The sequence below is a fragment of the Anastrepha ludens genome, chromosome 6, assembly GCF_028408465.1.
Source record: "Anastrepha ludens isolate Willacy chromosome 6, idAnaLude1.1, whole genome shotgun sequence".
Lineage (NCBI taxonomy): Eukaryota > Metazoa > Arthropoda > Insecta > Diptera > Tephritidae > Anastrepha > Anastrepha ludens.
In genome coordinates, this window is record NC_071502.1 from 60,798,960 (window position 1) to 60,826,015 (window position 27,056).

Genomic DNA, 27,056 nt, shown 5'->3' on the forward strand with positions numbered 1-27,056 from the left:
AAGTGTTTCGATTTCCAAGGAAAATATTTTGACTAAAAATAACGCCATTTTCATGGGCGCAAAATATAAAAGGCAACCTTCATATTACATTTCAAAAGTGTTAAGGGCCGATTTGTCATAGAAATATTTTTATTCAATATCACGGACCAAAAGAAAAGTGATCACATTTTTGAAAAATGAAGGAAGCAGGCACAAAATATTTATGCAAACAAAAATTTTTGAGGTCCCCAGAACCACCTCTATAACAATCCTGCCAGCTTCTTATTTTTTTAATTTTTGTATAATATGTTAAAAGTTGACTTTTATTTTTCCAGTCAAATAATAATGATTAAAACATTACTTTATTGTCATCCCGGCAATCAAGTCACGGCTATTTTTTGCCTCGCTTGTTGAATCAAAAGGACTCATTTTTGAAACCCACAAATCAAAACAAATCGATTAGTACTAAGGCTGTTTTGTTATTTAGTCAAGGCTTTTATTTTTGTGGACAAAAATGAAAGTCACATTTTAAGCGCTATTATTTTAGTGAAAAAATAAAAGCTAAGTTGTAACAGCAATTTTTTCAAATAAAATGAAACTTAGCTTGTAACAGCCATTTTTTAAATTACTTAAAATAAAAGTCGAAAAATAACTTTTTATTTAGATACAAAGAATTGAATAATGAAATGAAAATACAAGAAATGTCAAACAGTGCCACAGTTTGATATTTCAATGGTGTTGTCACAGGTGCATATTAAAATAAAATGACCTGAAAAGTAGGTATTCCTTGTCCGAATAAATCCAGGAGTCAAGGCAAATCCATCAAGTAAGGCATTTTGTTATTTAGTTAAGCATTTTTATTTTTGTCCATAAAAACGGCACATTTTAACCGTTATAAATTTAATGGAAAAAAAATTGAAGCAAACAGAGTGGCAAGAGGGACAAAGTGGCAGTTTAATTTTTTAATAGTGTTGCCACAGGTCCATACCAAAATAAGGTGACCAGCTTCACAGAGACTATGCTGAAAAATGGGGGTTTATGTTTCCGAATAGAGTGTTTCTTAAAATTTTAGCTTTTGGGTACTTATTGACCCACCCTCGTAGAGCACATTGATAGAACAGATGTAACCCCAATATCGTACTACTTAGCAGAGTTCTAACTTAGTTGCTTTCTTTTCTTCTTTTTAAGTTGAGTATTGGTGCGCTAAAGGGATTCAAAGGGATATTTTTGGAGATAACGTTTCGCGTATTAGATAGATGCCTCTGGGTACACCCATTGTATTATTCGGCATGTCTATTTGTTCGTTTACAGGTACCTACAGTTTGCAGGCACATGAGCAGTGGTAGTCTTCCTTGGATCGATCTTCCAGTCTTAGGTTGAGACCTCGCAATGAGCGACCGGTGATCGACCAAACGGTACTGCTCTGGAATATAACTTGCTTTCACTTTTAGTTGATCGCTGAGAGGCAATCAATAAACAAATTGTAAAACTTAATATTGAGTAGGACTATGACATCAAGTCGATGTTTCTAAAACTATTCTACTTTGCGATAATCCATTTGCAAAAAGTCGATTGTTCTTCTCCGATATTTTCTTAGTAACGACGTTTTGTGTCGATGGGTTATGTAAAACCCTTACTCAGGAATTTGCAGGGCATGTATCTGCAGACCGGGGAAAAGATACTCGGAAATGCTACTTAAGAATAGAAATATATTTCAAGCGGATATCTAAGCAATAGAAAGATACCCTCATTTAACCTTGAACTCAACTATAACAACAGAAGCATATCTATCCTTACTGATAGCCAGACAGTAATCAAGGCTTTCAACTCTTTCCATGTTACATCAAAACTGGTGTCGGAATGTCTTGATGAGCTGAATATCTTATCTAGCGAAACCAAGTACGTAAAGGTTCCACGGCACATAGGAATTACTGGGAATGAAATGACAAATAGGCCTAGAACCATTTTGGGCATAAGAAAGAGTAACTTTATCTCTCTTCTTCAGGAATCTACCGGGTTTATCGCAATCATAATTAATGATAGATAGCTTTACCCTAATTAAGTAGGTAGCTTTACCCTGGACTAAGTAGGCAATTGAGTAGTAAAGTCCTCTCTCGACGAACAAAACTAACACTCAACAAGACTCTCCTAACGTATAGCGCAGAAGCTCGGACGATGACAATATCCGATGAAGCGACGCTTGGAGTGTTCGAGAGAAAGATTCTGCGGAAGATTTTTGGACCCTTACACGTTGACAACGGCGAATATCGCAGGCTATTGAACGATGAGTTGTATGAGCTTTACGACGACATAGACATAGCGCAGCGAATAAAGATCCAGCGGCTTCGTTGGCTGGGTCATGTCGTCCGAATGGATACAAACGCTCCGGCTCTGAAAGTATTCGATGCGGTACCAGCTGGTGGTAGTAGAGGAAGAGGAAGAGCTCCTCTGCGTTGGAAAGACCAGGTGGAGAAGGACTTGGTTTCACTTGGTGTGTCCAATTGGCGCCGGTTAGCACGAGAAAGAAACGACTGGCGCGCTTTGTTAAACTCGGCCAAAATCGCGTAAGCGGTTATCGCGCCAATTAAGAAGAAGAAGCTTTATCCTAAATCGATTTAAAGATTGTTTGGAAAAATATATGAATAATTTTAGAATCGTAACAGGAATTCTAACAGAGAGTTGGGGATTGAGTTAACATCTTACTAACCTGGGAATATGCGTCAATGGAACTAGTAGGTTTAGTAGAAAGAAGGATGACACCAGCAAACCTGTGCTGGCATCGTGTCCAGAACTGATGCGTAAGCGGCATAAACACCTGGATAAACATACTTTGAACATAGAGGAGGAAATAAAGCTCAATAAAACAGGGTAAATACTAAAATTCATTTAGGAAGTTGAGTCCAGAGAACAATTCGGATTCCATGAATCCATGAATCCGCACATTACCTCATAATAATAATACGACTTTTTTTTTGTCAAAATATTCTATGTTTTTGAGCGAGGTTTTTTCAACACCGATGGTATCTGTCCAATGCGGCCCTAATATTGAACTATTATCTTCGTCTGTACAACGGTACACCGTTATTGGAGCAAGAAACATTGCCAAATTTTAAAGATAAAATAATACAGACACTTGAACAACTGACCTCTCAGGAATAAGTCACACGCCGTTCAGCTGCTTATTGCGTGGCCTCTGCCTTATACTTATGTACGAGTATAAGTATGTTGAGGGTTTTGGAAACAAGTCACTTCAAGCTTCACCATGAATGTTTGTGGATATCTATTAGAAGAACATTTTGGAATAAAACACACATGTCGCATAGAAAGGAAAAAAAAGAGGAGCTACATAGAATCTATTTCATTTTGCCATGACTTTCATTAACCTACACCGCGCGATGGATACTAGATAATACGTAAATATGTATATTCCTTTTATGCATGAATGCTTATTTAATCAAAACCTTGTGAACTAGTTTAGCTAATGCGGTCAAAAAAAGGTTCCACTTCAACTGCATTGGCACACTTTCCCCATTCCACTTACTACAAAATCACTAGCAAAACTTAATATCCCCCTTAAAGTTTAAAACGGAAATTGGTACTAACTCGATTGACGCCGCCTGTTGAACACTAACGGTACCACGGCCTCAATAGCACGCTGGTTGGCTAGGAAATCTTGCTTGCGCTCCGGCAGCGGCGTGTAGGGCAAACCTTTGGCATTGGTACGTATACGCACATTCTGCTCACGATCATAGTAATATCCTTTACTAGGGGCAAAAGTGCGTGCTGCCTCGTAGTCATTGTTCACCGGCACGCCCACTGTTTCGCGACTCACCCATAATATTTTACCACAATTGGCAATATTGCAGGAGTCGCTCGCGCGCTGACGCGACCAGCGATGAGGTGCGAGCGTTGTGCTGCCGCTGATAGCCGTAGTGTTGCCGGTGGCGGCGATAGGTGCCTCAAGGCGTTGAAAAGCAGCTTCGTCAGTCAATACATGCGGCACCGTAGTGGATGGCTCTGATGCACGTAAATCATGACAACTCTGATGCAGACGACTCGGCGTTGTTGAGGTTGTAGTCGTAGTGGTGATGATATTGGTAGCGCGACGATAGTGTTGTTGTTGTTGGTCATCATTCAAATGATACCTGCGGTTTGTTGCCGCCATTCTTGGCGGTAAAGCGAAACCATTTTGCGTTGGTTGATATGAAAATTTACCGATACGTGCGTACTGCGTTAGCGGTCGCGGCGCGTCGTTATGACACTGCATGTGGACCGGCGTTGGAACGGGACTCACTCATTCACAGTTCACTTTCATTTTCGAATACCACTTTTAGTTTGCTATTTTAATATCTATCACACAAAAATCGATTTATTTATTGGTCGATTAGTTACAGTGGTGTACGGAGAACGCGCGTGTTATTTGTAATCGAGTTGCGGAAAAGGCAGCGGTTCAACGCCGACTGACCGACTGGGCTGTTTTAGTGCGACTTGAGTGTCCAAAGCGTCAGCTGGGCTGCTAGGCTGTAACATAGTCCTCTGGTCTGCAACTACTTGCCTTACGGAAGGGCGCACGAAACTAAGTTGCTCTGTTTATTTGTGTTGTTGTTGTGGTTCTTGTTTACTTGTTTGTCTACTCTATGGTGCGCTAGCCAAGTGGCCATGGCAACGCTTTTGCCGTTTGCTCGTGTGCAACCCTCTATAATCACCACCACCGCCACTTTAATTACCATCGCCACCACAACGGCTTTGACGTTGGGAGGTTTTCTTCAACTAAACACTAACTTGGCTAACTAACAGACTGCGTGCTGCGCCGCATACTGGCCATGCTAAGGAGGTCACAAAGCGCTGCGCTGCGCTACAACTATTGGTATAATATTGATTTTGAGTTTTGAACTGTGGCAGGCAGCGGCGCTTAAGCAGCGGACAGGTGTAACGGTGCGCAAAAAAAGTCGAGGAAAAATAAACGAAGCAAAGGAGACGATACTAGCAATTTGACTGCACCCAACAATTCACTAACCTTCTTGGCCGCATGGCTGCCCCAAAAGGCTGCCGGCATGTAAGGGGGTATGCATGCATATACCCGTATGTGTGTATATATGTGCTACTTCTAGTTAAGAAGTGCGCAAAAGACTGGCGGAAACGGCTTTTAGCGCTAAGAGTCTTCGATTTGTTGTTTTTCCACCTTCTAGAGCTTCGCATTTGCCTTCGCCTTCGTGTGTGCGAATTATCTTTTTACGGTCAAAAGGAAATATTTATTTGTTTGTTTCTTCTATTATTATTTTTGGTTTGTTTTTCTTTTGTTTCTAATAATCTTGATGACGAAACAGTATTTCTTAAAGGTTACGAGAATCCATTGGGTGTGTCAACGGCCTATTGAGATATTGTGTGCTGACTGGATGAAGCGTACACTCGTACTTCGAATGGTTCGACCAAGTAGAAGAAGAAAAGTAAACAAATGACTTGAATGAATTGATTTGTTGTTATTGTTTTTTCTGCACTATGGTGTAGAAGAAAAGTGGAAAAACAAATTAATAAGCGATAGTAGTTTTAGTTTACGGCAGTGAAATAATTCTTGGCCTTATCATTTCTAGTAGGACCACTTTACGACAAATGTGTGTGGTTCAAAAACTAACGTAACATGTAATTAATCGTAAATGAATTCCTTTGATTTATTGCTCTCTTGAGGATTTATTTAGGTGATATGAGCTGGCAGTCGTACATTGTACTCTAACTGTGACCTGATTGCCGTAAATGCCCCTGCCTATCAATCATAGATGGAGTTGGGATCCGATTCTCTCTTGTGACCATAGAGTACCCCTTTATCTAGCTAGATCAGGACGACCTCACCTTTGGCACTCTCAATGTACCAAGAGCATGTTGCAAGTACTCTTCTGTATTCTGGAATTCTGAATTCCGCCACTTAATTAAGTGGTACTGCATAGTAGCTAGCACTACCTATTGATAAATATCTATTCAAGAGAATTGTATTTAACTGTGGTGCATTTGTATATATGTACATATATTAAAACAATAGTCAGAGGCCTTGATGATAACACCATCAGGAACGAATTTTTGGTATGTATATGTTCAGACGAATTCATTCAAGTTAGTGGCACTAGAGCAGCTGATTATGCGGTTTTGTATATTGATTGTAAAAGTAGTTTGCTTTTTTGTTGCTGCTGTGTTTGGCTGTTTATTTTGTTTTGACATTAAGAATCACTTTTACAAAAACAAAATACTTATACCTTTTGTAGCTGCTCTAGTGATATTACCTCTAATAGATCAGGTCTAGTATATCCCATGCATACCGACTTTTGTTCGCCAAGCAAATATGCCACTCTCTTTCAAGCTCATGACTCTCTTATACTCCAAGTAAAAATGAAAACTGATTGCGGTAAATAAAAACCACTTCGTACCCATCTTTAACTATTGTCATTTTACTTAAAACGGGAAGCGGTGGAAGAAGCACTTAAGCCCGCATTTCTACCTAAAGTCTCAGATTGTCCACTGGCTGTAAAAGTGTGACCGCAATGAGGAAACATTTTTTTTATATTTTGGATTAAACTGGATAATACCAGACTTTTTTGTTTGGTTATTGGCATATAAACTGAGAGCGGGCTTCCAAATATGTTAACTTTTTTGGGGTGCTAACAGAACATTTGTTTTGAGAATACCCTTTTAGCCAAGCTGCAATCCAGGCACTGGATTAGCTAAAACAACCTATAAACTGGTGGAACAAAGTAGTAATTGCCTTTCCACCTTGAGTAAAATCTATAAAGTTACCTTAATCTGGGTTCCGGGACATTGGAGCATTGTAGATAACGAAAAAACAGCTGAACTGGCAACAAAGGGGTCTGCCATGAATAAGAATCTGGCAGAATCGGTATTCACACCATTAGGTGCAGTCAAAAATACAATTTCTCTAAAATAGCTCCGAATCGCGGATTGTAGATAGAGAGACCAGACGGCATGCAATATTAGCTGTACATTATGGCACACCTAGAGCCTCAAGCAATCACAAACATGAAACGACGGGACGACTGTAGACTAACGACAGTCATAACTGGCTTTTGGTCTGTCGAAAAACAAGCAGTCAAAATGGGTATCCCTCACAACAAATACTGTCACAGTTGTTAACAATATCAAACAATCTTCCACTTCCTCTGTGAATGCCCTGCCCTATGAAAGGACAGAATGTTAACCCTGGGCAAACCGCTGTTCGTGAGTCTCAAGCAACTGTCTGGCTTAGATGTCAACAACCTAATATGGTTCCTGAACCGCACAGACTGGATATAGTCATACTATAAATAACTGGTAAACAAGTTGGTAACGAAGATGTGGCAACAAAATGGTGCGGAATTGCTATTTGGATTCTGGACGAATCACCACTTGAACCAACCAGACCCTTTTAAGTTTATCGTGAGAGTTTCTTATCGTAAGAAGAAATCACGACGAAACAAATCATGACTGTTTTTTTCTCATCGTAATTAAACTTTTGCAACTCTTCTGGCCCCAGCTTGTGCTGGATAAGCTATTGGGTGATTATACTCGTATACTAAAATCGCCATCGCTATAGCCGGTTTCATTTTAAATCACATCTTATTTTGACTTTGAATTTATGGTACTTATCATCGCGGACGTCGTAGCCGAATTTGTTGATACTTGACTTGAGGCAATGTGAAACCTCCGAGTGTATTTGTGCTATGAAAAAGCTCCTCATAAAAAATCATTCGCCATTTGGAGGCGACATAAAACTCAGGTCCCTCCATTTATGAAAACGTTAAGAAGCGCGCTATAAATAGGAGAAGGTTAAACATCCAAAAAGGGCGTAAGCGCCATTTGATTATCCTTTACACTTGGAAAATGTTTCGAATTATAATATAGAGAGCTGTGTATTTGAGTAAGTTCGGGAAATTGGAAAGCTAATTGACAGCACAAATTTGATACATTTTATTCATCACAACTCCATTTAAATTGGCGGTCATCACAAATAAACGGTCAAATATTTTTTTCCGAGAAGTAGCCCCTAACATGAACCTTAAAAAGATGCTTAACAGTTTATTGAAGTTGACAATACACCAGGAGCGACGAATGCAACGTCCAAAAGAGAGATTCATCCGTGAATATTACGTTGGCCCAATTCCCCTCTGGCTTTGGCTTACTCCGGAATTCGAGACCTTCTGCACGTTAACTTACTCGAATTGTGTCTTTGGATACATTAACACTACTTTTCTATAAAACTGCTTCAGCTAAACGTAACAATAAGTTCGGCTTTGTCACAAACAACTCAATAAACTTCTGGTTTTGCTTTGGAGAGGCACTTTTTTTGACCTCGTCCGGAGAGGTTGTCAATGTTTTTAACTTCGGTTCGAAGTTCTAGTATTTTGTAGTTGATAAAATATTCCGGTTTCTCATGTAATCGGGCAGCTGATACTCTGTTGACAGTCTGACTGCTCACCCCTTATGTTGAGTTGAACATCCTCATACTATATAGAACACTTATGAAACTCACCTGTGCGATATTCTCTGGGTTTAGGTGGAACTGGTGGATCGTTACCATCATCTGTGATAACGGGTTTACAATGTAGAACACGGACATGAAAAAGGACATTTAAAAGATGCATAATTAAATAGAGTTAATAAGAAAGTACAATGGGAAAGCTCGTAATCTATAGAAACCAAAGCAGAAGGCGAAGTTGGAGTAACCCAGCGAACCAGTTAAACATTAGTGACTTCTCAAATGTCAAAGCGTAATGGAACGACACTTTTCTATATATAATATAGATAATAAGCAGTTAGATATACTTACTACCGAGAGGGGTAAGTGGATAAAAATGGCATTAATTCTAAATGAAAATAAATAAAATTTTATTATACAACTTATTTGTATAAGCATGCAAGTTTCATGGGAAATATTGTGGGAAAACACATGGAGACAGTCGAAAATAATTTAAATGGGCATTTAAGCAGTCTGCGCGCTGTTAACTGAGATTTCAAACAACACGTTTCTTATCCGAACTCTATTCTCCACATTCAGTTCAAATAAACGAGGGTATATTAAAAAATTGTGAGTTGTGTAACATCTTTTACACATACTTACATATGTATGTACATATATGCATAGCTTTAAATATAAATATAGTAAGATTTTATAACCTCTATTGGGTGCCATTTTATAAAAATCAATATGTGTAGATTGTAAAATTATCATTTTTAAAAACCTTGAAATGACACCGCCATTGCACTTTTGAGTATTTCACAACTGCCTCCACAGCGCGGATGCGAAGAGGCTCGTTTTCGTTCACTCGCTTCGGCTCCATCTGGCACATAGCGTGCCTTTGGCTGATGCTTCTTCGGATCGAATTTTTGATTCGCGAAGAAGTCGCCACGATGAGTTTTCCACAGCGTAGTTTTACGACCATGTAGAACCGTCTTATGTAGCCTGGGCGGCGAAGCGGAACTCGAACGTTGCGGTAATTTTCGAAGTACTTTTGCGATGCGTGTTGATGTTTTCTCTTTGCTATCAGTTTTTCCAATGCCATTTCCTTTATAGGCATTCTGTGTGGGACTGGGATATTTGTGTGCGATCCAGTCTGCAGAGAGATGTGGTGAAATTGCGGCCGCTTGTGTTAAATTGGGGCTTGAGCTTGATATAAAGATGCTCGTAGTGTTGCGTGTCTTATTTGGCGGCGACATGCTTCGCTCATATTGGCTCCGTATGCGCTCAACAACAAAATTGCGCTCGGGCATAGTTTTTATTGGTTGCTGACCAGTTTTCTTGGTGTCTTGTAGTGCTGCTGTTTTACTTATTACATCGATGTGTGGCATTAGACGATCTTTTACACTGATCGGCGAAATAACACGACGACGTGTACGTCCACGTCCCGCACTCGCACCCACACGCATGCTCTGACTACGTTGTTCGAATTTGTGTGCCAGTGAGAAGACATCACCATATTCCTCAGCCGCTAACTCCGTTTTTAAGGCGTCTTTTGAACCTGTTTCGAATTGCTTCAATTCAGGATCGCTGCGCACCTTTCTCAGCGTACTAACCCCAAAAAAATGACACCGACTATCATCATGTGCACCGAAATTTTCGAAATGTTCTTTCATTTTTCGCACATCGCCAGTATGTACGCGACAGAGATAAGAAGAGGAGGCCTGCGAATCGGGTGATAGGCTGCGCGAACGATAGTGGGCATCTAGCATTTCAATGCTGCTATTTGGCGTCAAATCGCCCAAATCATACCAGGTATCTGATACTTCCATGCAATCACGTGGTGGACTTATAGGTGATGCGCTGCCGACGTCGGGTGGGCGCTCGGGTGGTGAATGCATGTGAAAATTTACGCGTGCGGTATGTCGTTCACCAAAAATATCTTTCAGATCGGTTAACGAGGTGCTGAGCTCTTTGTGCTGGTGTGTGAGCGTTGATTTTCGAGTGCGTGCTTTCATATTTTCCTCAATGGCTCGCATAACTTCGGCTTCATCAGGCGATGAGTCTTCGCGTGCATGATAAATTGTCTTTGGTGGCTCATCATATTGCTTTTCTTCGAAATATTGTATCTTCTGTGTTATTTGCTCTTTCGGTTCTTTGGCAGTGGGAGAATGTGCCACTTCTTTAGGCTCCTTAATCTTTATATTTCCATTACAATGCTCGTAGCGTACATGGCACGTGGGCTCGGGTTCAGTGTATGCTGTGTTGATTTTTCGGCTTTCAACTACTTTCGCGATAGCACCGCCTTCGTGCCCTAAATTGTGTTTATCCTCAGGCTGTTTTGGTATTGGTGGCGGCTTGGGTAATAATACTTCAGCATTCTTTGCGGCAACTGCACCACGGGTTTCGCGTGCCAGAAATACTGGCGAGCTACTGCGTGTAACTTTGGATTTATCTTCCACGGTAGTCAATTCTTTTCCTATTTTACATTTACTTTGACCCTTTGATGGCGCTGTCTCCTTTGCCTGTTTTTTGCTTAGCGTCGGTTGTAAAAGATCCTCCTTTGACATCGTCGAATTGCATCTGACTTTGAGGGCACTCGGTGGCGCCCTTCGCTTGGAATCTGCATCAACAGTGATCACATAATCTTCAGTGGATACATGTGCATTGTTCGCATAGATTTCATTTAACTGCTGCGTAATCCTCAATATCTGATCTTTGGAGAGCGTGCTTACAAGATGACTGCTCAACTGACATTTGGCAAGCTCTTCTATTGCTGTTGATTCAACACTTTCTGGCTGGATTTTGCCTTCCAAACTGGAAGCCAAATCTGCTACAGTGTTGCGACGCCAGTATGGGCGCACATATTCACGCGTACCATCACATTCTTGTCGCAATTGTTGTCCATAGTCTGCGAAAATATTTTTCTGTTCGAAAGCGTAACGTAAGTCCTCCACCGACTTGTCCTTAGAATGTAAGCCAAAGTCGGTCTCTTTACGCCACTTTACATCTTCCACATCCTTTGGACGAAAAACAAAATCCTTTGTCCGTTGATCCTGTTTTAACTTACCTACCAGATAATTCAATTCCTTTTCGGCGCGCTCATGGCAACGTATCCTACGCCATTCATCAAAGTCCAACGGCTCACCATCCTTGCGTATCGGCTTGAAAGAAGACAGTGAGGTTGCACGCTCCAATTGGCCCACACGCTCAAGCGTGCTATAGAATTTATTCAGATCCGTAAAGCGATCGGAGTTATTACGGTAACGACAGGTTGGACTATGGCGTTCGCAGTCTTCAAGCGAGGTTGCACTATGCGCAAGTTCGCCACAAAGGTAGAGCCCCCGCCTGGAGCGATCGTCGGCGCTGCTCAAACTGCTAGCTCTTATTACCTTTCCAGTCTCAAACTTATCTCCCTTGACAATGCTGGCACGATAGGTGTCTATTCGACGTCTAGAAGGTGAGCGCACACTGCGAGAGGCCTGCTGTGGTATACGCACTTCACGCGTAGGAGAAAATTTCCTAGAGGAAGGTTGCATCGGCCCAGCATCCCTTGTCCTTTGAGCTGATGCGGATTTTTGCAACACAGGTGGTAAACTATGTGGCACTTGTGGTACACGTATCTCGCGTGTAGGCGAGAATTTCCTCAAACTTTCAGTAATAGCTGGCGACTCAGGGCGCGCTATATCGCGCACAGTTTTTGGAGACTTTGAGCGCTGTAGTGTGGGCTGCAGGCTGGGTGGGAGTTTGTGAACACGCACTTCACGTGTAGGTGACAATTTTCTGGAGCGCTCACTACTAGAGGAGCAAACCCCATTTGCTCCCACCCTCGTTGGCTCCGTTTTGCTGTGAGCGACTTGCAAACTTCTCGGTTCCTGTGGCACGCGTATTTCACGTGTGGGGGAAAACTTTCTATTTTTCAAACTCGGTGTAGGAGATTCGGGGCGCGCTATGTCCCTTACAGTTCTCTCAGTCGGAACACCTTTAGATGTGCCTGCTCTAGGGATGCCATGTTCATATTGCCATAGCAAATCATCTACATAGCTGCGATCAACTTCATCGTAATCGTCTAACCTTGCGTTGTACTCTTCTAACTGATAGTACCGTTTTGGACTGAGACTGCGTGATTTGTGTAGCGAGATTGATTGGTAACCAGTGCGTGGAATTGTATGCACTTCCCCACGTGATTGGTGAGTAGTCTGCGATGGTTGTGATTTTAATACAGTGCGCATTTTCTGCGTTTTGTGACTTGTATTCCCTTTTGGAGATGTTTCAATGCGTTTGGTAGTGGGTTGAGCTGCTAATTTCGATTTAGCTGCCTTATTCTCCTGCTTAGACTTTGACTCTGTTACTTTTTTGCTGGTTACTATCTTAGTTTTACTGACATTTTTAGACGGTGTGGAGTCTACTGAGAAAGTGGAATCGGTGCGTGTCAAACTAACAGTTGAGACAGTTTTCGGGCGCGGACTCTTTGAGCGTGCTAATGTCTTGCGCATCGCTTTGGCACAGTCGAATATTTTGGTCTGTGGAAAGCACGTAGAATGCCGGAAAGTGCTACTCACAGTAGAACTCTCGGTCTGCTTGGCTTCCTCCCTAAAACGTGGCAGAGATTTGCTACGCAGATGTGCTACGCATGTGGCGTACGAGCGCACAGCCTGCTTCACTTCTTGAGGCGATTTGAGCGATGGATCACGTAAAATATTAGTACTGGCTTCAAAATTTGTAAAACCTGATGGCAGACTATTCTCCAAACGCTTCTTTTCTTCAGCAAATGTGCGCTCTTTTGAGATTGAGCGCCCAAACGCAACCGGACTACGACTTGATTGACGCAGCGCTGTGATACGGCTTTGCGAACGCGTTGGACTGATAGAGCGAAAACGTGTATGCTGTTGCATACGCCGAATCTTCACACTATCTGCGACACTTGAGTTGCCACGACAAACGGTAAGCGCTCTTTGTGGGGCTTCAACGGATGGGACCTTGGTGGCTGTCAGCAGTGAGGAAACGGCGCCAGCAGATTTAGAACGACAAATTGTGCCATTGGTGCGTCCATTCTTTCGAATCGTTATAGTTGCATACTTATTGACGCCCAACACAGGTTCAACAGGGCTTTGAAAGCATTGTTCGTGACGTTTCGATATAACGGGCACTGGTTTTGGCGGGCGCGCAGGTGTGCCAGCCTTCGCAGATACTTTCTGGCAAGATGATTTACGATTCGGCGGTTGTGGTGGGGAAGGAGCTGATCTGGAGCTCCGCTTGCCATCAATCGGAATGAATGATGGCGTGAACATTTTTGCTTGGTGGTGAACTTTTGTATACGTAAAATGAGGTGGCGTTTGTTGGGTCGTCGTAACTTGGTTTGTTTCGCCTTTAGCGTTAAAACTGTCGCTGGTGCCGTTAGTTGGCGCTGAGATCAGACGAATTCTGGTCAGTGTTGGCGAGATTTGAGTGTAATCGAAATATTCTTTTGATCGAGATGAAAAAATGGAAGAATTCAAATGTATTAAATACAGTTCGGTAGACGATGTGTGACAACAATTTGTGGGCCTATCCAGGCGGTGCCGTGCCGTGCGGTGCGGTTCCGTGGTGAAGAAACATTTTTTTTGTGCGCGAAACTTTCTATACGCTCATAAACGTTTGATGGTGTAGTTTCGAAATTATTTGAGTGTTTTTAGTTTGAAAAATATTTCAAGTAGAATTTAGATATCAGCGATAGTTAGGGAATACTACCCACACCAGAATAACCCAACATCTTACATATAAGGAATATTAAACTAACTACTTTTTTAATTGTTGTCGATGGTTTTCAACTGTATATGTGTTTTCGTGTACAATATTTTGTGTGGGTTGTCTATGTGCTACTTAATTATTCATTTGTGCAACAGAGTTAAAATTTGTTGTACTTCTTGGAACCAGTGTTAGCATTAACAATAGAAAAGTGTTAATTTCTGCACAACTTCGTTTTTTACAGAATTTGCGCTCAGCATTTAATAAATTATGTGCGTTTAAAGCTGAAGTATTCCAACTTTTTTTCGAGCTCACCTTTAGGTCTTTCTGGTGCTGGCTTTCTGAAGCCGAATAACGGTGGTTCGCCGCCCGCTTGTACGCTCTTATAGGCTTGCTTTTGTTCGACTGGGCTAAGTGGGCTGGCTTGTGGTACTTCACGCTTGCGGAACACCAAGTTTGAATCACTCGTGTAACCAGACTCTTTGGCTAAGGCTCTGCAAAGGAAAAGAGAATAACTCGAAATTAGTTGAAGTTAGTAATTGGTGTAGGTTTAAAGGTTTACCTGGAAAGATTTCCTTCAGTGTAGTGGGGCGAGAGCTTTGCTTGATCCAAGTGCTATTAGTCAAAGTGTGTTAAAAAGTGAGAAAAATATTTGAGTTAATATTTTGTTGTAGAGAAAGCTTAAGTAAATATGAAAGAGGTTTGTTTTGCAATTTGATAAACTGCAGTACAATAATTTAAATAAAAAAATTAAATAAAATACGAGAGAAAATTTTTAAAGTCGCGGAATTGAGTGGCATTAAGAGATTGTACGAGTATTAAGTTATAAAGAGTTCAGTAAGTCACAGCAGTAAGTCTTTACCGATGGGTCCAAGACTGAAATAGGAATATGCTATGGGGGGAATGGCAACTGTTTTCCAAACAGAAGTTTTTGCCATCCTAAAAGTAGCCGAATGGATAATCGAGAGGAGATGGAGCGGGAAACAGATTGGAGTCTTCAGTGACAGTCAGGCTGCATTGAAGGCCCTGGAGAACGCGAAGCAAACCTCAAAGATTGTTCAAGAATGTAAGAAGAAGATTAATTCTGTCGCAAGACAAAACAGTCTTGTACTTATATGGGTTCCGGGACACTCCGGTGTTCAAGGAAACGAAATTGCCGACGAATTGGCCAACCGTGGATCAGCGGTGCCCCCACAAGGGCCAGAGCCAATAATCGGAATCAGTCCCGCAGAAATCAAGAATTGGATCAACGATTATGTAGGCAATCTACATAAAGAGCGATGGTCCGGTTTAGAACGCTGCAGAACTGCAAAGTGTTTTGTGACAAGTCCGAACAGAAAACTGTCAAACTTTCTACTAAAACTTAGAAGGAAAGACATTCGGTTGATGGTCGGCATCATTACAGGACACAACCCATGGGGTCAGCATATGACCACCATTGGAATCATCGAGGACCCGGTATGCCTGTCATGCTTGGAGGAGGCGGATAGCACTGAGCACTTTCTCTGTGAGTGTCCTGCCTTTGCTAGAGCGCGACTACGAGTATTGGGTTCCGATGTCATGGGAATGAGTAATATTCGTTCTCTAAAACTGGAGGATATTTACAGATTTGCCAAAGAATCTGGAAAATTCTCACAGGACTAACTATCTCTATCTCTGTCTCTATTCTTTCCTATCTCTTTCTCTGATACTTTTCTCCCTCCCTCCTTGAGTATCTACCCCCTTTCCAGAGCTTTAAATACAATGGGCTTTTTAGCCTGAGTGTTTTAGGAGCCACCAAATCAAGTCACAGCAATCACAGAATTTTTATAAATTACCATTTTTTTATTTAAATAAACAACGTAAGTCTTCTGTTAATAAAAAAAAATGGTTATGGAAAGTTGAATAAAACCCAGAATTAGAGTAAACACACCAGAAATTGAGGAAAAACTCTAGACTCTGCTGGTATATTCTATTGATCTCGAATGTGATGTTACAGGGTCCGGCACTCGAAGTGTAACCAACTTCAGACAGTAATGGATTCCAAACGTAATTGTGTGATTGCATTATATTTGGCGGGAAAATCACAACCAGCGATTGTTCGTGAGCTTGAGCATCTTAAAGTATGATCAATAAATTTTTGTTTATCGCACCATTACCCGTTATAATGAGTCAAAAGACTGGAAATATTTAAAAGAAAGTGGGTGTGGCTTGGGTGTTTTTAAACAGCTCGAGAACTTCAAATGATAATACAAAACAGAAATACTGTTGTTTTTATTATTTACAATCTTGTAGATAAGTTCATGGCATTTATCATTAGAATATGATATTTGGCATATGTCCGACGTGGCTGCGAGTTACATGGCCCCTTTGGTCAGTCAAATTTCTGAAACCTTTTTCCAATAAATCTGAATAATAAATCTAAATGAGCCCAATCATTTACTTCTTGCACGAGCTGCATTTCATAGGCACGAAAGCCCAGATTTCCACATAGTCGAAGGACAAAAGCCAACAAGTTGATAGCGATGACGAGCCAATATTTCGGCGTTTTCTTTAACACTTCGCTTTATGAACCTCTTTAACAAATTTTTTGTTTTCGTTTTCAAAGTTAAATTCTACAATTTGAAAGCATTGTTTCGTAAGAAATATCAACACACTTTGCCATTCTCAACTATCGAACTATAGTTATCGTTATCGATAGTTCTTATACAGTTAAAAAACCACCCGATATAACACAGTTTTTTTTTGAGGGCGTAAAACTTCTTTTCGTGGTGTACCGTTAGATATCCATGTTAGCATATTTAGTCTATTAAGTATAGTATGACTGATGTTATACCAGAAATAGAGCTCAAAACGTCACAACCTGCAAGACAATTTGACTTTATTTGAAAGCAATTATACGCAATATAAATAATTTTTAATATTGTGACAAGTAGGCAGTTTTTAAAAACAATTTTATTGAATTAATATATTTGGTTCTGTTTTCTCGATTTCGCAAACTAAAAACCATCTCTCGTATCATAGAATAAAAATATTAATTAAAATTAAAAAATTAATTAAAACAAATAAAACAAAATATAAGAAAATACAAATAAATTAAACTATAAAAAATAATAAAAAAAAAATAAAAATAAAAGAAAACCATGTAGTGCTGTTGTAATAGTAGGTACTTTCAATGCACCAATTACCTACGGAGTAGTGAACAAAACAAAAAATTTCGCTTGAATCCTACCGTGCATATGATTTGGCAGCACTGTATTATTTTAGTTTGGACAGTTCGCCAATAATACATTTTTCAAAGCAAAGCTAAGTAAATGAGTCAAAATATATGTATCTAAATATCTAATACACAAAATGACAAGGAACGATTAAATTGGTTAAGAATCAGCATAGCGTGATAAGACAATTAAGGGGACCCGGTGGTCCAGAAATTTCAAAAAATCGATTTTTTTGTTTTTTCGATATTTCAAAAGTATAGTATCTTAAGAATATACTGTGAAATTTTCATGCGGAAATGTCCAATATTATAGCTTTTACAGCCTATTAACTGGGTAGAGTGCGCTCCGCGCTTTCTTGTACCTCAAACTTTAAACTCATTTATCTCGAAACGACTTTTTTCTCTCTGGTGTTGTCAAAAAAAAAAAAACTATTCAACCGAATCGTCTGAAATTGTATTATGCCATTCAAACATTATTATTTCGATTAATTCGTATTTTTTAATTAAAAAAACTGAAAAAAACCCGACATTTAGAGAGATAAATTCAAAATCGCGCCATTTTGTTTTTTTATTCTAGTACGGGACATAGCTCCAGTCATACTGATTAATAAGTTTTTTGGTTTTTGTGTTTCAGATAAATAGAAGAGCCAAAATGGACAACACCGTCCAGGTCCAATTTTTTGGGAGGGTCAACTGCAGCGCCATGTTTAAAACTATTGAAATTAAAAAAAAAAAATAATTTTTGTATGTAAAAGAAATTAAATAAAAGCCTAACAAATTTGAATATTTTTAATTAATTTTTAGTTTTAGTTTTTAATTTTTTTATTGTAAAAAAGATTACTGAAAATACACTAACTTCTCAAATTCTATACTACCGGGTCTCCTTAAGGTCACTGGATGCTCTTTTTCTGACAGCCTGGGGCAGTGCTCCAACCTAAATCCCATCAATCTTCTCCATTACAGCAACAGCTCTGTTGGAGGTCTCAAAGTGGTATCAAAACGGCGATTTTGTGCTACTTGGGGAGTGTCAGACTGGTACTTAAACCATTTCACCTTCATACCTAAGCATAATTCTACTTATACTGGGAAGCACTGAACTAAGCATGTCGCTTGTGAGCTAAGAATAGAGTTGCTCAAATATCGTTCAACTGTTGTTGCTTTCACATACACATTTTTCGCTTGGCGCGCAACGGAACTTTCTAGCAAGCAGAGAAGTGATGAATCGAAAGCAGCTATTATTTAAGGAACGCAGCTATCAAATTTTCATAAAACCATTTATGCTTCGCTGAGTGTGGATTAAAAATAATCACTTTTGGATAACCACTATACGATACGATTTTTACGTTAACCAAAAAACCAAAAAAAAAGTTTAAGAAAGGTGCTACAAAAATTTTATGTTCCTTTGGTGCAGTGCCGTTGCTTTTATGTCATCAAACGTGTATGAGAGTGATCCTTATATACATACATACGTAATTAAGAAGTGCTCTGCATATTAATTTAAGTGCATTGAAGTGAGTCATAAACTTACGGTTACATCATCGGCGAATTCGATGAAAATACGAGGTATTACGCGATATTCCCTTAACACCTAACCACGGCAGTGAAAGAGCGAAAGCAGTTTTGTTGTTAAAAATGCATTTTTAATAGGAACAGCAGAGAGGAAAATACACATGAGAATTAATTTACTTATTCTTTATTTTGGGGCCCTTTAAAATAATGTGTACTAAATACCCTACCTCGAATGATCTGTTTAGAAACATTGAAGCCTCACTCTAGTCTATTGATTTTGAATTTTTTTAAATCTTATTCATAGACATTGACACCAATTTTTTGAACTCCTTCACTTCATCATTAGGGAGGATGCATTTTGAAAAAACATTGCAATTTTGAAATCCCAAATATAAACCGAAGTTAATTTGGCTCTAAATCTGTTTGATAGGAATAATTCATAGGCAGTATGTCTTGGGCAATAATTAATTTACCTTTAGGCCTTTTAAAATACTTTATAGGCAATCTCGAATACTCTATATTAAACGAATCTGGAGCATCAACACGGAGTTTACGAGTTTTTTTATTTAGCTTTTAAAAGCGGCTTATTTAATCTCTCTCTCGGCCGCCGTAGCCGAATGGGTTGATGCGTGACTACCATTCGGAAGGCGTATGTTCGAACTTCCGTGAAACATTAAAATGAAGAAGAAGTTTTTTCTAAAGCGGTCGCCCTTCGGCAGGCAATGGTAAATGAATGAAATGAAAATGAAAAAGTTCCTCATAAAAAATATTTGCCGTTCGGAGTTGGCTTAAAACTATAGGTTCCTCCATTTGTGGAACAACATGAAGACCCACGCCATAAATAGAAGGAGGAGCTCGGCCAAATACCCAAAACGAGTGTACGCCCCAATTATATATATAAAGAAGAAGCAGACCCCAACCACTGGAACGTTAAGCAGGGAAATGTACTTCTATAGCATAGATGTCGGAAAGCGTAAGACTGCAGAAGAATCCAATTTACTTTGCTTGAATATGATCAATCAGAGCTTACGTCCCGATGCCCTTCGCTTACTGGTTTTTTGTCTACATATTGGCACTCACTCGCCTGTAGTGAATATTGTCAGAAATTGAACAGAAGAAAATTGCGGTTGTTCCATGTAACATTCCAAAATTAGAAGAAGCAGAAAACTAAGTGTGAAAGCGTTTAAGTAAAAATCTCTTACAGATCTGTCCGTACATATACATAACTAAGATCTGCTTGGCTACCGCAGTCTTACTCACTAGAGTATAAAAAAGGGTACTTAGCTGAGACTAGGACGTTGATTAGTTTGCCGTCATCCTAAGCAAATTTGCACCTTTAAATTAATTAGGCTCTAATTTTTAGTGGCAACATACTTATAGATACAATACAAAAATATTAGACATGCTGAAAAAATCGTATTTTTGGAGCAGTGGCACCCAAATGTACCTTATGCTACACACAAAAAAAAAACTTTGACTATTCACATAAATATTTCCTTAAATATTGAATTTCCCCACACCAAGTACGATGTACTACATCTGTACATTTGATTATTTTACAAATATGGAAATATTTTCAATTGTTTTAGAGTCTTAATAAACCATGTTTTACTCATTTATCGCTGTACTATATCATATCTATTATATGTATGTATGTATGTAAGTATAATTTAATCAAAAGGTGATGCATACCCCATTAAAGATGTCCATCACTTCGTCCCACCACTAGAAAACGTGGAATAAAATAGATTCAGTTATAAAAAATTATAACGAAAACAAATAAAAACAAAACAAATAAAATACAAACTACAAAATATTCTACGTATAGTTATGTTTGTAAGCTTGTGCCACGGTCTGGTGATCATAAATGCAAAACCTTGACGATATTCAGCTGGAAACGTGATAAGAACTGAATTATGACAACAGTAAACGTAATCGGAATCGATGGACAAGATGCACACAATTAAATATAGTTATATGTAAATGTTATGTACGTATGTATATACATTTAACTCCATTACGTGCGTTTAGGTGTTGATGCAATCGTGAGATCAATGTATGTTTTTATTTATTACCTTTTACGGCAGGTGAAAGTGAAGGCAAAATAATGCGAATATAAAACCGTATGTATGTAAATATATATATCACTTTTTTATAATGAGTTGTGTAATTAGCAATCACACTCGATTATTCTGTGATAACCTTAATCGTGTTCGTTTTTGTTTCAAAGTCGTTCTTTTCAATCGGATTTAATTGTTTTACCTCTTTGCGTTCCTTCTCAGAGACGGACGAGCGTCCTGTTACGTAGTCTTCTATGCGACCAGGTTGGTTTTTGTACGTACTTGGTGCCGATTTGATCGGATTTGGCATAGTACCATATACTCTGAAAGTAGGAGTGATGTTAGTTGTTTGATTTTTGCAACTATGGAATAAATTTGTATTATTTTAAATGCAAGTGAAAGTTTTATTTTTCTCTGTGCCTCTTCATAGTGGTGCAATTTATAATGAACGATTGTTGTGAAATATTTTTTAATGTTCCTTAATTTCTATAATAAACAGGCTAGGGTGGACAGGATTGATGACTTGGAGGCCAACACTCGCAGTACATTAGCTTGATATGTCCGTTGTTTTAAATGAAATTGTACAAAATTTGAACAATCGCATGTTGAAATGCATGGGTATACCACTTTGTTCTACTAAATTCTACTTTCTCACACAGGCGGAATTCAGATCGTTCCTCGAACGTTATTATACCCACTTTTTTTAATCGTTTTTTTTTTTCCATCGAATTACTAATTGGTTGAGCTTTATAAAAAAGAGTACTAAACGGTATTCCGTTGCCTATTATCTATCTTCTATTATCTATTATCTATTATCTATTTATTATCTATTATCTATTATCTATTATCAATTATCTATTAGTTATTATATATTATCCATTACCTATTCACCTTCCTCCATTACCGATTATCTGTTGTTTATTATATACAGAGAGGGCCATGTAGCATTTGCTTTTTGAACCACCTATTTTTTTGAGAATGGTAACACAAATGACATGTCAAATGTATTCATAATTTACTTAAAGGTTTGACATTTACGAAATGGGACGCTATACGCTTGAACAAAATTGGGAAATATTGAACACCTATTTCCAAAGTGGTGAGTCTTCTTCTTCCACGGTTACAGTAAATGGCGAGCGTTACCGTGACATGCTCAACGAGTTTTTGTTTCCAAAAATTGAAGAGGATGACATGGGCGACATTTGGTTTCAACAGGACGGTGCAACTTGTCACACTGCCAAAGTTACACTCGAACTTTTGGCTACCGTTTTTGAAAACCAAATAATCAGCCGAAATTCCGATATCAATTGGCCGCCTCGGAGCTGTGATTTAAGCCCGTTGGACTATTTTTTGTGGGGAGCCGATAAGGACAAATGCTATGCGAACCATCCAGAGACGATTGATGCTTTAAAACACGAAATCGAAGTTGCCATTCATGAAATTGGAGCCCCAATAATCGAAAATGTGCTTAAAAATTGGGTTGATCCTACTGTAAAGTCAGTCGTGGTAGTCATTTGAACGATATTATTTTTCATTCATAAATGACAATATTCAATCATCAAAAAAAAAAAAGTTTGAAAAAATATTAATTAGTTTTTGTTTTTATAGCCGATTCAAAAAGCAAATTTTACATGGCCCACCCTATATTATCTGTTTTCTTTTTTGTGATGCATTCTGTAAAAAAGTTCTTTTGGCCATTTTCCATTTCAAAACTTACATTTCCAAAGTTTAAACTAAACTTTGAATCATCCGTTTCCAGTCAATATAATACATAAACCAGAATTCGCAGAGAACTGGAATCGGTTTCAAAAAAATAGTTTAAAAAAAGTTTCGATGACTGAAATATTCATTATTATTTCAGATAGAGTCTACTTTGAAATCAATACAATCAATTTGAAGGAATCAGAGATGAGATGACACTACTGGCACATGTCAAGGTTATGTTTAGTTAGTAGCATCTCTTTGAATACACACCAAGCTTCAGCCAGATCTTTATTTATGTTTGGCATTCTTTAGAATCGAGGAAGTCTAGTGATTTTCAAAAAATGGACGAACAAGAATTTTGTGTATGGAGTCACACGCCTCAGCAGTTGTGGTGGCAAAATTAACGGATATATCTAGGGTTCCAACTCGTTTCACATTCTTCCTATCATTCATACTTGGCTCTCTCGGATCTCTTGGATTACTATTTGTTCCCCAATTTGAAGAAATGGCTGGTGTAAAAAAGATTTTATTCAAACGAGGATTGCAGAAGCGAATGGTTATTTTTCAGACTTGGACAAATCCTATTATTCGAAAGGAATTAACAAACTAGAACAGCGTTGGACGAAGTAGTATAAGCCAAAGGATACTATGTCGAAAAAAAAAAGATTTACCCCAAACAATTAAGTAGTTGTGTTTATTTTTGTTTCTTTTTGTGCGGACTTTTCAAACGAGTAATTTGTAGTAATCACCAACGCCCGGCACTGGCTATTCTATTAACATTCCTTGCATGTATTACTCTAATTGTCAATTGCATTAAAAGTAAAGCCGTATGATACTCACTTATCGTCCTGATACGAATTCGTAGTGCGATTCGCAACGTTCGTGGCCGATGAGACCGACTGCAAACGTCGTCGATCTAATGTTCGATATTTTACTGTGGAGTAGTCGGAATCGTGATTGGGCTCGGGCTCTGATTGATATCCAGTCGATTTCAATTGTGGGCGAGCTGTTGCAAAAGAGCAAATCGTGATTTAATAAAATATGCAGTAGAAAAAGCGTTACTATCACCTGTTAGTTAGTAGCGAAGTTTTGTTTTTTTTTAGTACATTTGCATTTTTAGTACAAATTTTAGAAATTATGTGCATTAGGCAACGTTAATAAAAGTCTGTATAAACCAGTATCCGGTATCCCATATGTATCATTTGTGTCTTTTAGTGGGGTGAGTTCCGTTTACATAAAAGTGCATTTTTGGAAATGTTATTTGTATTGTTAAGAAATGTTATTTGTATTGCAGATGTGAATTTTATAAGTGGTTATCCGATGTTTTCCTTTGTATTTTGAATCCTCACGTTTTTATACCCGCGCACATTTGTAACAAGGGTATTCTAATTTTTTTTACATTACGGTTTTACTATAGATTAAAATAAAGAAATCGAGATAGATGTAAGCATATAATACCAAAATGCTCATAATGATGAGAGGAGGCGATTTAGCCATATTTATTCGTTCGTTCGTCCGCGCGCACGATAATTCGAGCAAAAATGAATATAATATATAATACTTCAATGAAACTTGCCACACGTATTACTCTTTGCCCAAGGCACGTTGTTACTGAAAATGGGCAGAATTGGTTAATAATTACGCCTACCTGTCATATAACGGTAATATCCAAGAAATATATATCTGTTATAAATAAAGCAAAATTACTCATATTGGTTACAAATGATGAGCCAAAAAAAATTAGTAAGACGCAAGTAAAATTTTGAAAAGTTTTGAACGGTGCCACGCCCAATTTTGGGTAAATGCGTTTATCGTGATTACGACTTAATAATACCGGCCCAAACCTGGTACCCGTATTGCTCGCCGCAGAGATGAATATTATTGACAACGGATAGAATCCACGCCCATATTTTTTATGTTAATAATCTAAATTTCCGTCCGTCTGTCTAATGTTTCGAGCTATAGAGCTCGAGAACTAGTTGAGATATTTTTATGAAACTTTTATGATTTTCCTTTGATACAAAGTAAATTTTGTTCAAAATGGGAGAAATCGGCCGATACTCACGCCCTATTTCTATATAACATTAAATTTCGAAAAAAAAGTGGTATATTTATTATAAATGAAGCAAAACTCCTCAAATTTAGTAGAAGTGATGAGCGCAGAAAAATAAACACGAGGCAAAGAGTTTTGAAAAACAGGTGGTGCCACGCACACTTTTAACTCAACAGGGGCATAATAAATCTTGCCCAAGCGTGGTACACACATTGCTACCCACTCCATTTATGTACATATTATATAATTGAGTTCGAATAAAACCACGCCCCTTTTTTGTACGTTAATTCAAAATTTCTGTACGTCCATTGCAGAATAAAGTTTACTAAAATGCGCGCGGGTATAGAAAGTTCGGTCCATACCGAATCTAGCACTTCCTTACTTGCGGCTACTTACATACTCGTATATTTAATTCATGCACACAACCTTATGAGAATTTTCATATTTTTTGTTCAGGAGATCATTTGACTTAGTTAAGATAAGCTAATGTTAAACGTAAGGCTGCCGTAGTCTTCAACTTGCCTTCCATGTGAGTGTCATTGTAATGTAAGTATATTTTATAAAGCATAACAAAAGATCTAAAATTCTACTAAAGCACTGTAAGCATTCCGAGGCACGCACTATATGTCTTATGCAAATCTATTGAGGCATATGCAAGTAAGTATAATCAAGGCATTTGCAATTTCTACAACTACTGCTATTTATCTATTTATCTTTCCCCATTTTTTGTTATAAAATAAACGTAAAAATCACCTCTTTGGCATTTGTAGCGAATCACGTAATCATCTGTGAACGTTGAAGAGGCATGGCGCATTGCAGATGCGTGATGCGATGCGGAGCAGCATTGCAGGACCGATAGTGGCGCGAGCGTTAAACGCGGAATGGTATAAACGAGTAAAAGCGTTTTGTAAAGCCATAAAGCGTATCGCATTAAGAACGAGTACAAAGTTGATAGAAAAAATTGCAAATACAAAAAATACACAAATAATCACATATTTATTAGAAATTCACGACTGAATTATAATTACGTATTTACACGTATGCATGTACTAAATATTAAACGGGTCAAAAGAAATCTTCAAATCCTATTAAAAATTCGTATTTGGTGCTGCTAAAATCGCGTTTATTGTTTTGAGTGATCTCAGCGATCGAGTGTGTTCATGTAATAAGGCAGGAGATTATTTGTTTTTTTTTTTGCTTTTGACTGAGCTACTTCTAGTTTATGTGCAAATTATTTTAAATATATTTTTCGCTATCTTCGATTTTAATTAACGTTGCTCATCTATTGCTATTGAATAATTTAATTATTTGAGCGATTTCGTTGTTACCATTTGCTTTACGACACATTTCTACTATACCATATATGTAGGCATAATACATACATACGTATCTACATATAAGAGGTTTTATTTCCTTAAACGAGCGGAAATGCCACTAAAAATGGCATGCAAATATATTTGCTGGGAATTTTTCTTTTCATATAAATTAGCGTCGCTCGATTAAGCAGCAAAATTGTTTTGCTCAAAAAGCTTAAAAGCATTAGCTAATTTATGGAAAGAAAATAAATTAGAGGGTACTTTTTTTCGAGATTGACGTGTCAATGTAATAATACTGTTAAAGCTGCAAGAAAGCATATGGCTGAAGGGGGCCGGTTACTCCCTATTTCGGGTATGGGGAATCGAACTACATATCTAGGCTTTTAAGTTCTTTGCAAGTCAATCTAGCGTTGGGAATTTAAGCTATCGTTTTTGTACTTTTACAGCTAAGAATAATGATTGAACAAATTTGAGAAATGTTGAAAATATTAGAACAAACGGACTTGTGAGCTGCCGTAAAGGACAATTACTCCGAAAGAGACGATTAAAGAATTGAAACTCCCAAAAATGTACAGCAATATTAGGTCGACAGAGTGGGCCGGAGTGGCTATAAGCCACACGTGAAAGTCATTTGAATAAAATTATGAACCAGTTGAATGACAAGGCTTACTTTTTCAAATAAAATATTTTTTTCAAAAATATTCATGCGCCTTTTATTTATAGCCGAATTACACTAAATTCCCAACGCTGGATGGACCACCCATATTATTGGTATGTTTTACTTTTGTGGGTATGTTCCAGAGCAATCGAAGCATTGTACACAGATCTGTATTTATTAGACCAATAAATTGTTGCACCACATACGAGTATTTAATTACTTTTTCCCTGCTTTAAAAGTTTTGTTTTTATGGACATTTTTGTAATAATTTGATAAAACAAGTCAATACCACTAAATCTGTATAGCTGAAGTGCGTAGATAACTTTGTGTGAACTTGACTGATTTATTTATGGGTTGAAAATCACTGAAGAGGCATTTGATTTTGAAGAAAAAAACCATTTAACATTTTAACATGTT

General features: G+C 38.4%; 1 protein-coding gene across 20 annotated transcripts in view; it reads right to left on the reverse strand.

Moving 5' to 3' along the window:
• The window catches only part of LOC128868776 (sorbin and SH3 domain-containing protein 1), a 139,151-nt gene that overhangs the window by 18,474 nt on the left and 93,621 nt on the right, over nucleotides 1-27,056 (reverse strand). For 11 of the 20 annotated variants that reach the window (XM_054111278.1, XM_054111263.1, XM_054111264.1 and 8 more), the window contains 7 exons: nucleotides 25,419-25,451; nucleotides 23,453-23,618; nucleotides 21,111-21,231; nucleotides 20,541-20,573; nucleotides 14,706-14,758; nucleotides 14,459-14,637; nucleotides 8,492-8,542 (listed from right to left, as the gene is read on the reverse strand). In XM_054111278.1, coding sequence (XP_053967253.1) covers nucleotides 8,492-8,542; nucleotides 14,459-14,637; nucleotides 14,706-14,758; nucleotides 20,541-20,573; nucleotides 21,111-21,231; nucleotides 23,453-23,618; nucleotides 25,419-25,451 — 636 coding nt within the window. Of the gene's footprint in view, nucleotides 1-8,491; nucleotides 8,543-9,200; nucleotides 13,881-14,458; nucleotides 14,638-14,705; nucleotides 14,759-20,540; nucleotides 20,574-21,110; nucleotides 21,232-23,452; nucleotides 23,619-25,418; nucleotides 25,452-27,056 lie in introns of all 20 variants that reach the window. The other 9 variants (XM_054111261.1, XM_054111265.1, XM_054111271.1 and 6 more) reach the window with 6 other exon arrangements.